This window comes from Danio rerio, chromosome 12, assembly GCF_052040795.2.
Source record: "Danio rerio strain M-AB ecotype USA chromosome 12, GRCz13ab, whole genome shotgun sequence".
Classification (NCBI taxonomy): Eukaryota; Metazoa; Chordata; class Actinopteri; order Cypriniformes; family Danionidae; genus Danio; species Danio rerio.
This window is the reverse complement of record NC_141032.1, coordinates 12,153,805-12,167,938: the sequence shown is the minus strand read 5'-3', so window position 1 is coordinate 12,167,938 and position 14,134 is coordinate 12,153,805. Positions and strand designations below refer to the sequence as shown.

General features: G+C 35.6%; 1 protein-coding gene across 2 annotated transcripts in view; it reads left to right on the top strand.

Moving 5' to 3' along the window:
- The window catches only part of htra1b (HtrA serine peptidase 1b), a 71,735-nt gene that overhangs the window by 48,631 nt on the left and 8,970 nt on the right, over window positions 1-14,134 (top strand). For both annotated transcript variants that reach the window (XR_015503541.1, NM_001111182.1), the window contains 5 exon segments: window positions 6,964-7,158; window positions 8,113-8,145; window positions 8,492-8,606; window positions 12,830-12,887; window positions 13,061-13,156. Coding sequence is in view for 1 of the 2 variants with exons in the window: in NM_001111182.1 (NP_001104652.1) it covers window positions 6,964-7,158; window positions 8,113-8,145; window positions 8,492-8,606; window positions 12,830-12,887; window positions 13,061-13,156 (497 nt within the window). In the remaining variant the exon portion in view is untranslated.

Here is a 14,134-nt window from a genome sequence, read left to right as displayed (position 1 = left end):
ATTGACAAGCAATAGACTGCAGTTTAAGTATATTTATTTCTATCCTTTGTATTTTTCTAGTGGTGCGATAAAGGGAACAGCAATAGATGTGTGCAGTTATGCTTTGTGTCCCATTCAAACAGGTGCAGTGTTGCAGAAAATTAAGAAGGGGTGTCCAGTTCATATAACGGATATTGTTTAACACACAAAAGCACGTATAATTTGAAGAGTAAATTTAGCATAGACAGATTTGCTGCAGGACTGCTGCTGGCTTTAAGAGCATGATTGTAGGTTGTCAGAGGTTGTGGGAGTGAATGAAGGAGCAGAACAGTAGCATGTTATCTTTATCCAAGCATTGATTGTGCATCTGCAAACAAGACTGCCTGGAATGCTCAGCAGGCATTCTCTGATACTCCCTCTGTTACGCTTTCAAAAATACAAGCTTTTTTGTTTTGTTTTTTATCTGCCTTTCTGTATCATCTCTTGGGGGGTTAGTTAACCCTTGAGGGTTAACCTCTTAGGAAGATATGTATTAAATAATGGCTTATTACTATTTCAAACAAATTTAGTAAATTATTTTGGGACAAAATAAATAGGACACAACATTTACAGTGGACTTTGATATACTTTACCTTATTTTTTTCAAAATATAATAAAAGTCTCAGCTGTTCTCAGATTGTGTCTTTTAAGTTTAATCTCAAAATACTACCAAAATCTCACAGCAATCTGTAACTTTTTTATTTGCAAATTCGTTTGAAGTTGTATGATCTCATTTGTACAGTTTAGTACAATTTGCTCATTCCCCAATTAACCGTTGGGTTTAGGGGTGGGGTTTATTGCCACAACAAAAAAAAATTCATACATTTTTATGTGAATAAATGCATACAAATTTGTAAAAATTAGACATTAAACTGACAAAAACTGTAAAATCATCTTCATGAGATCAGACTGTAAATGTGTACTTCAACATACTTTTACTACATTTTTACTATACAAAATAAATGCTATGGGCCAGTATGATGCCACCATTTGTTCCTTTTAATGCTAATGATATTTACTGAGACATATTTTTGATTATTAAAGGATTATTTTATGTATTTCTTTGCACAACACCAAATAAATTCCACAAACCTCCTTAACTTCCTTAATTTGTAATCAAATACATTTGCCTCACCTTTTTATATCTATATGGACAACTTTTCTGGCGTGGTCAGTTTGCTTGGTTGCTCACCATGTAGGTGGAGAATGTTCAGGTTTGAGTCCGGTCATACGCAGTTCCACAAATGAGATAAAAGCTATGTAAAATCAAGGTAAAACGATGTGATAAAAGCAAAGTAAAATCAAGGTAAAAAGCTGTGATTGCAGTGTACTTTTTTATATGCATTCAAAGCACTTTTCTCTCAAAATCGCCTTTGAAAGCAATATTGGTTAGATTTAAAGAAGGGTTTTGGTTAGTGGTTCGCTAGTCTAGGGGATATGTACAACAAGTCCTGCCTTTTCACATACACAGGAAAGATGTGTATCTTAAAAGTACAGCAAAACTTGTTGTAAGACAAAATGTAGACAGCGCCCTCTTGAGGGTTTTTCATCTGAAATGTACAGCAAAATGTACTTCTTATGTATTCTTCATGTAAGGGCAGGCACAACCATTTCAATCTTTTTGGTTCTGGTTTTATTAACTTCCATTCATTTTTAGATGTTAAAAACAGCTTGTTATGCTGCTTGATGTTGCAAACTTATATTTTCTTATTATATTAGTCTACTTGGTATGTATAGTCATGCAAACACTTGTTTGTAGAGCAAGTAGTTTGACCGTTTTCTGACGTTAATTATACCTAGTCATTTCTCCCATAGGCGGAAGTTTGAAAATAATCGCAAAAACAAACACACTTTCACATTGAAGGATAGGGTCAATATCTTTCACAAAAATGTATTCTGGGGCACACATTTCTAATGAGCCAGGCTTGTAAAAATATGGTTGTTAAATCTTACATCATGTGTCATGATTTCTTGGTTCATTAAATCATTAAAATATTGGTGTTGGGATTGAGAGACAAAAGACTGTAGTGTACACCATGTTCTTTAAAAGATTCACTTTAAAGTGAGATGTGACTAAACAGGGGTCATCAATGACTTTTGAGTATGTGTTGATATGTGTCAAATGATTTATAAATTTTGCATTTAGAAGCCAGAAGCTTTTAGAATTCGCAGATTCTCATCAACAATTTTTATGACTTTGCTGCATACTTAAGCTTCTGACCAATCAAATACTCTCTGTTGGACCGTTTCCACAGAGTGGTTTGGTATGGCATGCTTTTATGACCGTTTCCACTGTCAAAAGGCGTCCTAAACCGAACCGTATCGTACCACTTTTCTGGCACCCTTTCGAAAGGGTACCAAACACAAGAAAGGGTACCAAAAGGTGGAGCTACACACATAGCTGAACGCTAATTGGTTACAGAGATATGTCACGAGCTCATGGAGCTAGCCAGAATGAAAACAAAGGAACGGCTATGTATTTAATACACAGCTGATACATTACATCGAGTACTATATGCATATAATGAGCCATGGATGACCCGAGGTCAAACAAACCTTGTCGTTGTCTTGATGAACAGCCACAAAGAAAAAGAAGAACAAAATCTGCCGTGTACTGTTGTTGTTTTACGAGGTTGTTTAAAAGAGTCAGCGGTTTTCGCTTTCTCCAGAGAGCTTGCGATCGCAGCTATCATGCTTATCATCGCCTTTTGGACTATTATGAACTCAGAATGACAGAATTACTCTCTAACAGAGGCTACATGTGCTGATGTACTGTAGGTTACAGACACAGATGAGAGGTTTGACTGTGGGCTATGTTGTGTGTTGTTTTTAAACTCAAATAAGAACTATATGTATACTGTGTGTAGTTTTTCTGTAATTGGTATCATATCGGAGACTATAAGGGTCTGTATGTGTTCATATGTGTTGCATTTATTTATTTATTTTATATAATTGCAGTCGTTACAGTAAGCTATTTTGATCTGCAGTTATAATCAAATCATGTTCATAGAAAGTAATAAACATTTATACACAAGTGTTTATATGTTTTCAAGCATTTGTTTTGTGAGAAGTGCTTCTCATATGATTTGTAAACGAGTGAGAATGACATCAACTGAAACTCTCTGTCGTAAACCACGCCCATCCAAAGGATACCCTTGGTAGTGGAAACGCAAACCTGAAAAAGTACCAACCTGTACCGTACCGTACTGTACCAGTCAGTGGACACGAGCCATAGAAATCCCGCTACTGGCAGGAAGCTAAAACTTGCATTGTAATTTTATATTCAATTTAATCATTGGATAGCTTTTCATGAGATTACAAGCCCTCTGTAATTCCATGTTTTTGTAAATGCGGACAAAAGTATTTAAACAAAACACAAGAAATTTGATTGTGTCAATATGTACAGCTTGATCATACCAAGGCAGCAGTTTGAACAAGTTTGTTATGCATAAATGCACACTACAATTTTTATAGAAGACAATATAATATCTCAGTTTAACAACAACAAAAAATTACAAAACAAATACAGGGATTTGTCAATTTATATTAATTCACAAATGTACAAAGATGCATCTATAAAATACATATTATACATACAGATACCAATTTAGTCTGAAATACAGCAGTGTCATTGGCTGTTGTGCTTGTTGACATGATGACAGTCAAAAGTAGCACAATGACCAACATAGGCTCATTCTGAAAACATATATTCTGAAGCCCTATATACATTTCTGGAGATCGCGAATTATGTAGCCAGAAGTAAGTATGGCTGCATTTCGTCTTTAAAATGAAGAATATGTTTGACATTGTTCCTTTATGTGCTTAACAACTGACCACTTACCTCTGTGTGTACTGCTTTCCCGCTGTTACCAGTTGTCCAGTTAGCTCACCATGTACATTGGTTAACTTAAGTTGCAGAGAGGAGTTGACAACAATCACAGGGTTTGAGTCTGGTGAAGAACAGTTCTAGAAAGTAGGTAAGACAAAAACAGAAGCCAAAAAATAAAATAAACAAGTAAATAACGGTGAGAATTTGGAAAAATCTGAAAACGTGGTAAATAATCAGCCAAGAGCTTTTCTTTTTCTCGATTGCTTTTTAAAACTGTTGATTTGGTTAAGGGAAGTGGGTGGGCGGATCAATCTGTGCTTTTGAAAACACTATTGGTTGGGTTTAGGGAAAGAGTAATTACCATTAATTACTGTACCATTATAAATTGCTTAGTGATGCATTACTCTATAGCTTTTATCATTCAAGTCTGAAGCACTGTTTGCAATTAGCATGTGGGAAACAAAGGCTTACTTTAGGTTAGGGTTTAGTTTGTTCTAAATTCCAGCCCTAAATATAAGCAATAATAGTAGCGATGGTTGACTTAGCATGCAAATAACATGTTTTTCAAACATCATTCTGGCTTTTCCTGAAATTCTTCTTTTCCCTTAATAAGAAATAATTCTCATAATTTCTTTTCCAGCATCTGGAATTATCCTTAGGCAGCGAGCTGTAAAAATAACAGATGTACATAGCAAAACACATGCAGCAAGTGTACATAAAGACTCGATATCAAAAGACTTCAGAAGGATATCTTGTAAAAATCATTTTGTTTTAAATTCAAATGTGTGAAAAAGACATTGTTTCATGTGAGAAAAATGTTTCATGATTTTGTTGTCAATTTTTAAACAGATATGTTTCCGTCTTGGCCCAGCTTGATGATACGAGCAGCCTCTTTCGATCTCTCTGCACTTTTATCTTCATTTCCTTTCTCTCTCTCTCTCTCTCTTCCTGTTGCCAGAAGGGGAATGGTGTTGAAATCTCAAGTGTGAAACGGGAGGGTCTAATATGACTCAGAATTGTGTCAGCCGTACAGCTGTGGCCACCGCAGGCTTTGATTACACTTTGATTTATTGTTTTTCCAAACAATCAAAAGTTCACAGTTGGATGCATAATCTGAAAAACCCGTACCACACAATTCCACATAGAAAACCAATGCACTAATTTGCTTATTTCGAAGTCAGTAATTGCTTTTGACAGAACCAAAGGCCCAGTGTTTGACTGGGGTAATACATTATAATTTAGCAGCTGGTATAACATAAAAAGCTGCTTGATAAACAAAGCTGTGAAAGTATGTGGAAGTAGAAAGATTTTGTATAAATGTATGCTTAGCTGCTTTTAAACCTATAGTGTTGTACATGTTTTTGGTGGATATGGTAAGAATAACGATAAATCTGATGATAATGTCTAATGGAGAATCTAAAATTTTATATAAAGTTTTTCTTGTCTGATTCGAATCCTATTGAGAAATCATGGAATGTTACACCATTAAAAAATATTTTGGTTTACTCTGGAAATTGATTTATTGTGCCTTACAGTCAAGGCTGATTTATACTTCAGCATCAAACACCGGCATATGCCGTCGCAACGACGCGTAGCGCAAGCTCTGTGATTGGCCGGCTTGGTAACACTGACAAGTCTGGGCGGGATAGAGAGCCGCGCGAATGGCGCTAGCCCAACGCAGTGATTGTATACAAGTGTAGAGTCCCTTAAAAAAGCTCAGAGTGGAAAGTTTTGTTCTGTGTTTACCTTATAGTTAAAGTTGTTGCACGTCCGCCGGTTCCTGCCTCAAAATGAGAGAGTTTGAGACACTTGTACGTTAAGGAAGTATTCAGGAAAAGCAAAAAATTAGCAAAGAAACTCGACACAGAGGAGCATTAACATCTCACTGCCAACTAGCGTTACGGAAGTGTTAATGCAGACTAACAGAGACAGCGTGCAGAAGTATAAATGCACAGCTACGTGCGTTGCATGCGCCATGGGTTACGCCGGTCACTTGACGCAGAAGTATAAATCAGGCTTTAGTCTAAAATCATTTCCATAAATGATTATCATACTCAAAACAACTGAAAAGCAAATAATAACATAGTTGCTAAAAAATTGTGGCAACTTTTCTGGAAATTCCAAAAACCTGGCTGGGTATATTTGATATCAAATACCCAAATCTAGCAACAGGTACTTCAGACATACAATATGTTAAAATTATCAAATGATTGGAACATAATCATGGAGTAACATTGAGGACACAACCTCAGAAAGCTGCGGTCTGCTTTAGTCTCAGCAGCAGAGGTGTGTGGCTTCCACATGTGGCTCTTTGAGGCCTTTCATTATCTGCTAGATCATCCATGAATGTTGAATGATTCAAACCACTATCCAGGACAAGACATCGCATCAATTTCAGCACGTATAAATAAAGGTAGCCACAATGTCAGGCTGCATCTTTGGTGTGAACCAAATACTGACCAGAAGAACCTCAGACCAGCTGTGCAGTATGGGCATGAAAGCATTATGGATGTGTTTTATGGTTTGAGGTTTAGCTGAGATTGTACTATCAGAAAGCACTTGAAGAAAAATGCGGGTACAACAGAAACCATACATAAAATCGAGCAATTTCTCAAAAGGGGGTAAAACCGGGGTTCCCGTGTTTTTTCACCATAGATTTTTCACTATGGACCACTCCGCTAGACTTTATTGTAAGGATGAAAAGGATTGTTAGGGAACAGTGAAGAGGAAGAGGATGAAGAGGAAGGGAAGTAAGAGGATAAACAGTGAACACGTAGTTAGGTAGGTTGATTGGGTGTCCTTCGGTGATGCCCCAGAGACTTAGAATAGGGGTACCGTCTCTGTAATATTTTGGTAGAGTGATTGGACCCCCTGATTCAACCTAGGAGGGAGAAGAGGGTTATAAGGATTGTTATGGGAAGCAAGGAAATCGAGGGAGTGACGGTGGGTTCGGGAGAGCGAGCGAAACAGCGTTAGAGGGCTGGTCTGCCTTAAATACATTTTAGGGAGTAGGTTAAGAATTGGTTAAGGAGGTCCTGCTGCCGAACCTTTGTTTATGGCCTGAAGGATGGATTATTGTGTCAAAGCCTGATTCTGTGTTTTGTTTAATATTGCAGATGAAGCTCCCTGTGCTGTTGTTGGGCCGGTCAGCTGATCTGAGACCAGGTGAATTTGTGGTGGCAATTGGCAGTCCGTTCTCCCTTCAGAACACTGTGACCACAGGCATCGTCAGCACTACCCAGAGAGGTGGCAAAGAGCTGGGCCTGCGCAACTCTGATATGGACTACATCCAGACAGATGCCATCATCAATGTAAGCCCAAACATCACAATATACTATTTAGCCATTTGGAAATATCATGCATTAAAACATGTTAAAGATAGCAAAATGATAACATACTAAAGACATGTTAATTCACTGCAATGGTGTGAAATCATGCTGTTTAAACTTTTTAAAGTATTGCTATCCATGTTATAACATGCTAGTAACATATCTATTCCTGCTTGAAACATGACACTAATTAGCCAGTTGTTTAAACATGCTAACGACTTGAATATACACTCACCAGCCACTTTATTAGGTACACCTTACTAGTACCGAGTTGAACACCCTTTGGCCTTTAGAACTGCCTTAATCCTTCGTGGCATAGATTCAACAAGCTACTGACAAATTCCTCAGAGATTTTCGCCTGCACATCCACGATGCGAATCTCCCATTCATGTTACATAGTAATACGCAAATGCTAACCATGTTAAAAATATGCATGCAACATGATAATTCGTAGCATAATGTTAAAGCGTATTAGCAGCATGCTAAACATAAAAACATGCTAAAACATGTTAGCTATGTAGTAAATCATGCTACAAATGGGTTCAACACATGTAATTAATTCTAGTAGCTTGCTACAATATGTTAAGCATGTGTTAAAACATGTAAGTAACATGCTAGCTACATGCATGTTCATAATAGCAGTGTTAAATTAAGTTAGCAATGTGCTAAAATGTGCCAGAACATGTTAACCATGTATTAAAACATGTTAGTAACATGCTGGCAACATGTTTGTTCATGCTAGCAGTGTTAAATTAGGTTAGCAGTGTGTAAAAACATGCCAGAAATACACTTTCTTTCTTTCTTCATTTATTTTTACCATAATTTTAAACTTGCAGGTAACTTAATAACATTGCAACAAACTTCAACATCTACTTTTGATTAAGAGGAACAAACATATTGACACACTTGTCTTAAACCACTCTTTCTGTGTTTCAGTATGGTAATTCTGGAGGGCCCCTGGTGAATCTGGTAAGAGTTTTGCTCTTTGTTATGTATATCTTCCTCATGTGCAAATAATAAAACCAGCTTGAGTCTTGTATGCAAGCATATTAACACGAGCAGCAGAATCCAGTCAAAACTGGCTTTCTGCATTTAATGATGTTTATGGCATTTCTTGATTAGCCTAGGAACATATGTTGGCATTAAGACTTTGTGTCGAGTCAGCCATGACCATAAACACATGTGTGCGTTCATAATGATTAATTTCGGAAATATCACATTGTCACAGGAAGACATTTGTGCATCCAGATGTGCAGTGCACTTGTGTGAGTTCACATTTACATTTGTGTCATTACTCTTGTGTCTGTTGCTGTAGGATGGGGAAGTGATTGGAATCAACACACTGAAGGTGACCGCAGGAATATCCTTCGCCATTCCTTCTGACAAGATCCGACAGTTCCTGGCTGAGTCTCACGACAGGCAGGCTAAAGGTCAGCTGCAGCATTTAAAACTTAGGAAACATCTAAGTCCTTTTATGACATATGTTTTCAATTTTATGTCTGAGCATAGAAAGATCAGTACATTTCTGTTTCTTAACTCCTCAAAAGCTTCAGTTGTAGGTCTAGAGTTTTGGTAACAATTTAGTTTAGGTACCATTTTTTATATTAACTAATGGCTTATTTCCTGCCTATTAATAGGTTATTGGCCATTTATTAGTACTTATAACTTACATACTGTATACTGCATAATGTTTTTACATACTTTATCCTACCTAATACCTAAACCTAACAACTACCTAATAGCTACTGTGTAAGCAGCAAATTATTAGTTTATTGAGGCTAAAATCAAAGTTAATGGTTATTATTAGAAGAATTTAAGGGATAGTTCAGCCATGAAAGAAACATGTTTCAAACCATTTTGATCTTTTTTGTTCTGTTGAACACAAGAGAAGATGCAGTATATTGAAGAATGCTGGAAACCTGCAACCATTGATTTCTGTACTTGGAAAAACAAAGTTCAGATGTAAAAACCTATAAGTGTCATTTAACATTTTTTTCTAAAATAGGCATTTTTCTTAGACTCTTGTGTGTAGGTTTGGTAATCTCATTTTAATTGTGATTGTTTATTTTCATTGCCTTTAATGTAAGTTAACTGAACAAAAACAGGAGTTTGAGAAAAATGCTCATTGTAGAACGAAATTTCAGACAGCATTTAGTATGTTAACATTCGAACTTGACTGAACCAGGCCGTGGTACACTGGACCTGTCACATTCATGATGGGAATGGCCAAATGACGTGATGCACACGAATGGTGTGGCGCAAATTGAGCGTTTTGCGCATTTGACACGCGTTTCGCGCAAATTGCTCAAGTTCGAAAGTCTGAACTTTAACCGACATTTGCGCCACGTTAACCAATCAGGAGCTTGCTCTTGTGGGGGCATGATTGTGACGTACACCTGTTGTTGGTGTCCCGGGGGAAAACCTTCAGCCGACACCGACAAAAGTCAGAAGCACCTCTGAAAGCCTTCATCATCCAGGTTAAGTTTCTGGAGGAGTTTATGAGCTCACAGAGCTGGATGCACCTCTGGAAGAATCTAGTGGACTCAGACACGGCCCTAAACATATCTATGCTGTTTTTCAGCCTTCATAAAGCACATAAACAGTTATTTTCTCAATAAAATCCATGTAAGCCATTTAGCTATGAAGCTAGAGTCACCGGGCAGACAGAAGCCCTGCCCATCACGCGAGTCCGCATCTGTTCTGAAGTGAATTTAACGCACGAATGAAAGGGATTTGATGCGCAAATGAATCGGCTATTTTGGCGTGAATAGTGCGATTTATCCACGCATTCCGCGGCCGGTGTGAACGCAGCATAACACTGCTGCTACCGTCACCAGTCGCCGGGTAAAATGGGGTAAAATGCAGTTGAAAATTAATGAATGAATGAACATCTGAACTTTTCAAATACTATAAAAGTCAATGGTTACAGGTTTTCAGCCTTCTACAATGTATCTTCTTTTGTGTTCAATAGAACAAAAAAAGCTCAAACTGATTTGAAACAAGTAAAGTGTGAGTAAATTAATGGGATCGTTTTCATTTTTGTGTGAACTATCACTTTATAACCAAAGTCTGTGTATGTGTTCTATAATTATTCCTGCCACTTTGCAGCATTGTGTAGTAAAAAGTATCTTTGATGTTTGTTTTTTTTTAGCAGAAACATTTTAAATGTGTTTAAAGCTTATGATAGTCCAAAGACTAAATTTGCTAAACTAGGCAAATTAGAATGAGCTTCCATTAAATTTTACTTGGAAGTGCTGATAGGAGCGCAAAGCTCTGTAGGTGATTCTACTGCCAATGTGCTGATTAAAGAAAGATGCTTCAGCTCATTTTACCAGAGACAAATGCAGTCAACTAAAAGCATCACAAATTAAAAATAATGTGACATGGTAATCAATATGTTGTGAATAGTCTTCTTTTTGAAATGGAGAGAATGTTTTACACTCAGCTTTCTACTCTTTGCATTCCTCTTACAGCATCAGCATGTCAAGTACAAAAAAATGAGTCACAATTTTTTTGGGGGGGGTTACAAAATGCCAGTAAACAGACTACCGCAAACCTCAGTAAATCAAATTACATGATTTAGGGAGATAGTTCAACCAACATTCTGGCATCATTTACTCACCCTTCACTGGTTCACAACCAGTATTTCTCCTTCTTCTGTTCAACACAACAGAAGATATTTAGAAAAATGCTGAAAAAATACTATTTGTTGTTCCATCTATGGAAGTCAATGGTTACAGGTTTACAGCTTTCTTTCTTTTTTTTTCTTTTTTTTTTTTGTTCAACAGAATAAAGAAACTCACAAAGGTTTGAAACCAGCCATTTTGCAGCGAACCATCCCTTTAATAACTCTCCTCATACATTTTCAGGCGCAAGGAAAGCTGCAAATGCAGTGAAGTCAGCCACAAAAATGTTTGATCTTGACCATTTTTTTATTGTTATTATTATACCTTATAATTACAGTATGTGACACGTTTAACACCATATGGAATATATATAATACACCATATATATAAAACAATGTAAAGATGTGTGCAACCATCTTTACGCTACTCTCCTGACCTTGAAAATAAAATTGGCTCAATCTGGCAGACACTGCAAATTTTAGATAGTAGATTTAACTACCTTAGAGTTCAAATTAACACTCCCTCAGAGTTTATATGGCAACCACTATAAAAGTCTTAAATTTACACTATTGTAAGCGTTAACATTATCAACACTCAGACAGTGTTAATTAGCAAACTCTTATAGTGTAAAATATTAACACCACAAAAGGATCAGCGTTATGTGTTAACACTCTTATAGATCAAATTTTTAACACCGCACATAAATAAAAAAATATCTTGTTTAATATCAGCAACACTTTATTAACTATTCGCTTAATGTTTAAGGAAAATGATTCAAAACAGTCACAAACCATATTTCTCGTATTTTAACCAAAAGGAGCAGTTTTAAGATTTTCATTAGTTTTAATGTAACATGGTTAGTACAAAATAAAGATGAAAAATTATGCTTTTCTTTGAGATATTTAAAACTAACATATATATAACTATTTGGATGTCAGATGTCTATATACAAACACTTTAATCACCAGTTACTTCTTCTCATTGCTCCTCATGGCAAAAGAAAATGGCGTCTGGAAAAATCCTACCAGGATATTGCTGCATAAATTCTCGGATGTAGTAGTCAACACTGTATTAGCGTTAGATACATGTTACTTTGTATGACAAGGAGGCAAATCAGCTTCTAACACTGAGAGGGTTATTTTATTTTTATCTAACTCTAGAATTTCAACACTTTACTCTGAATTACTGCAACACTCGAAATTTAACACTAATGAATTTGCTGTGTAGAAAAGCAGAATTAAGATCGTGTGTAGAGTTGAATTGAGATTGTGATCTTTTTTCAATTAATTATGCAGCCCTATTGGACATATGTACATACATGGAAAAGGCAAGAAACTACTTTAAATTCCCAGTTTCACAATTTACAATTATTTCTTTAGTAAAACATATTATTTATTGTATTCTGGAAACAACTGACGACATTAACATTTTCAATCCCATCATTTGTCCTTGTGAACAATGTTCCTTTTGAAAACAATACTTTAATCCATACACACTTCATGTTTGTGTATATGTGTGTTCAACAGTGTATACAGTACAAACATATTATACTGGGACCTCAAATAATTCTAAATTTGCTGCAACAAGATATTAATTATCGTACAAGATTTCAGTATGGCTCAAAATAACAGGCTTCCATGGCAAGGTGTCTTTTGTGACATTCACTGTTAACAATTCCCTGTAGAATCTACAGTAACTTACTGGAAGCATTTCAATTCAGCAAGCAAAAATACTGTATTTATATGTTTACTGCACCATTTATCTTGCTGTCTGTGTATTTTCAGTATTTTGTATCTTTATAACACAACTTTAAAATGCAGTTACATACTGCACAACTGTCCTACAGTAAAAAAAAATGTTTAGATTACAGCTAATTATACTGTGTAATTTACAAAGAAAAATGTTAACAGTGTTGCTGACAGTATTATTTTGAAAACCAAAATAAGGTTTGCACTGGTGCTAGCTGCTAGTAAATCAGTCCCTAAACTTGATTCACAATTCTATCAATATCTTGTATTACTTTTCAGGAAAAACAGCCACAAAAAAGAAGTATATCGGTGTGAGGATGATGACGTTAACTCCAACGTGAGTCTCAAATACTGTTTTCTTTCTGTACACACTTGTACGTTTGTGAATATGGAGGAATGTTTAAATGAAATGAGTCGGCCATCTAAACAAGTCATTTAAACTTGTATTGTCGATAATTCATGCAAACAGACATGGCGTTTGTGTTTGTACTAAGAATCTGTTTCTCATAGACTTGCTAAGGAGCTAAAGCAGAGAAAAAATGATTTCCCAGATGTCACCTCTGGTGCTTACGTCATTGAAGTTATTCCCAAAACACCAGCTGAAGTGTGAGTAGCCCATCACATGCAGACACCCTTTACAAAACAGCTAATAAACTACCAAGGCAACAAACAAACGCAGAGAAACAAAGGGGAAACCAAACTGATTACAATCTGACTTCACACACCAGGGAGAGAAAACACTTGAACACATAGAATCTATGAGTGATATGCTTAAAACACGTAGCTACACTCTAAAAAAAATGTTGGGTTATTTATATAACCCAGTGGTTGAGTTAAAAATATTTGGTGCTTTGTTGGGTTATTTTTAACCTTTATTGGGTTTTTATTTGCACTTCTAGGTGCATTATTTATGACAATAAATTATGGACATTATTTAATCCATGTGTGTATACTTGTATTTTGTTCAGTACTTAGAGGAGGAGGAGCAACAGAGACAGAACCCTCCTGCTTCATGGGGATAAACTAAACTGCTCTCAGGCATTTGTTATTGAGGGAGGAGTAGCACTAAATGCATGAATTTAAATTAAGCATTACCAATGTATTTGATTTTTTTTTTAATCTAATTATTACTATTACTACTGCAAAAAATAATAATAAATAAATAAATAAATAAATAAATAAATAAATAAATAAATAAATATATATATATATATATATATATATATATATATATATATATATATATATATATATATATATATATATATATATATATATATATATATATATATATATATATATATATATATATATATATATATATATATATATATATATATATATATATATATATATATATATATATGGGTGTTCGTGTGGGTTTCCTCTGAGTGCTCCAGTTTCCCCCACAGTCCAAAGACATCTGGTAGGCTAAATTGTCCGTTGTGTGGGTGTGTGTGTGTATATGACAAACCACAGCTAACATATAAAGTTGCATGACTATATTTTCGGCAATTAGCCAAATGACTGACTAGTAGTTTATTTATCACGTCAATAAAGAATCTATAAAATTACAGGAATAAT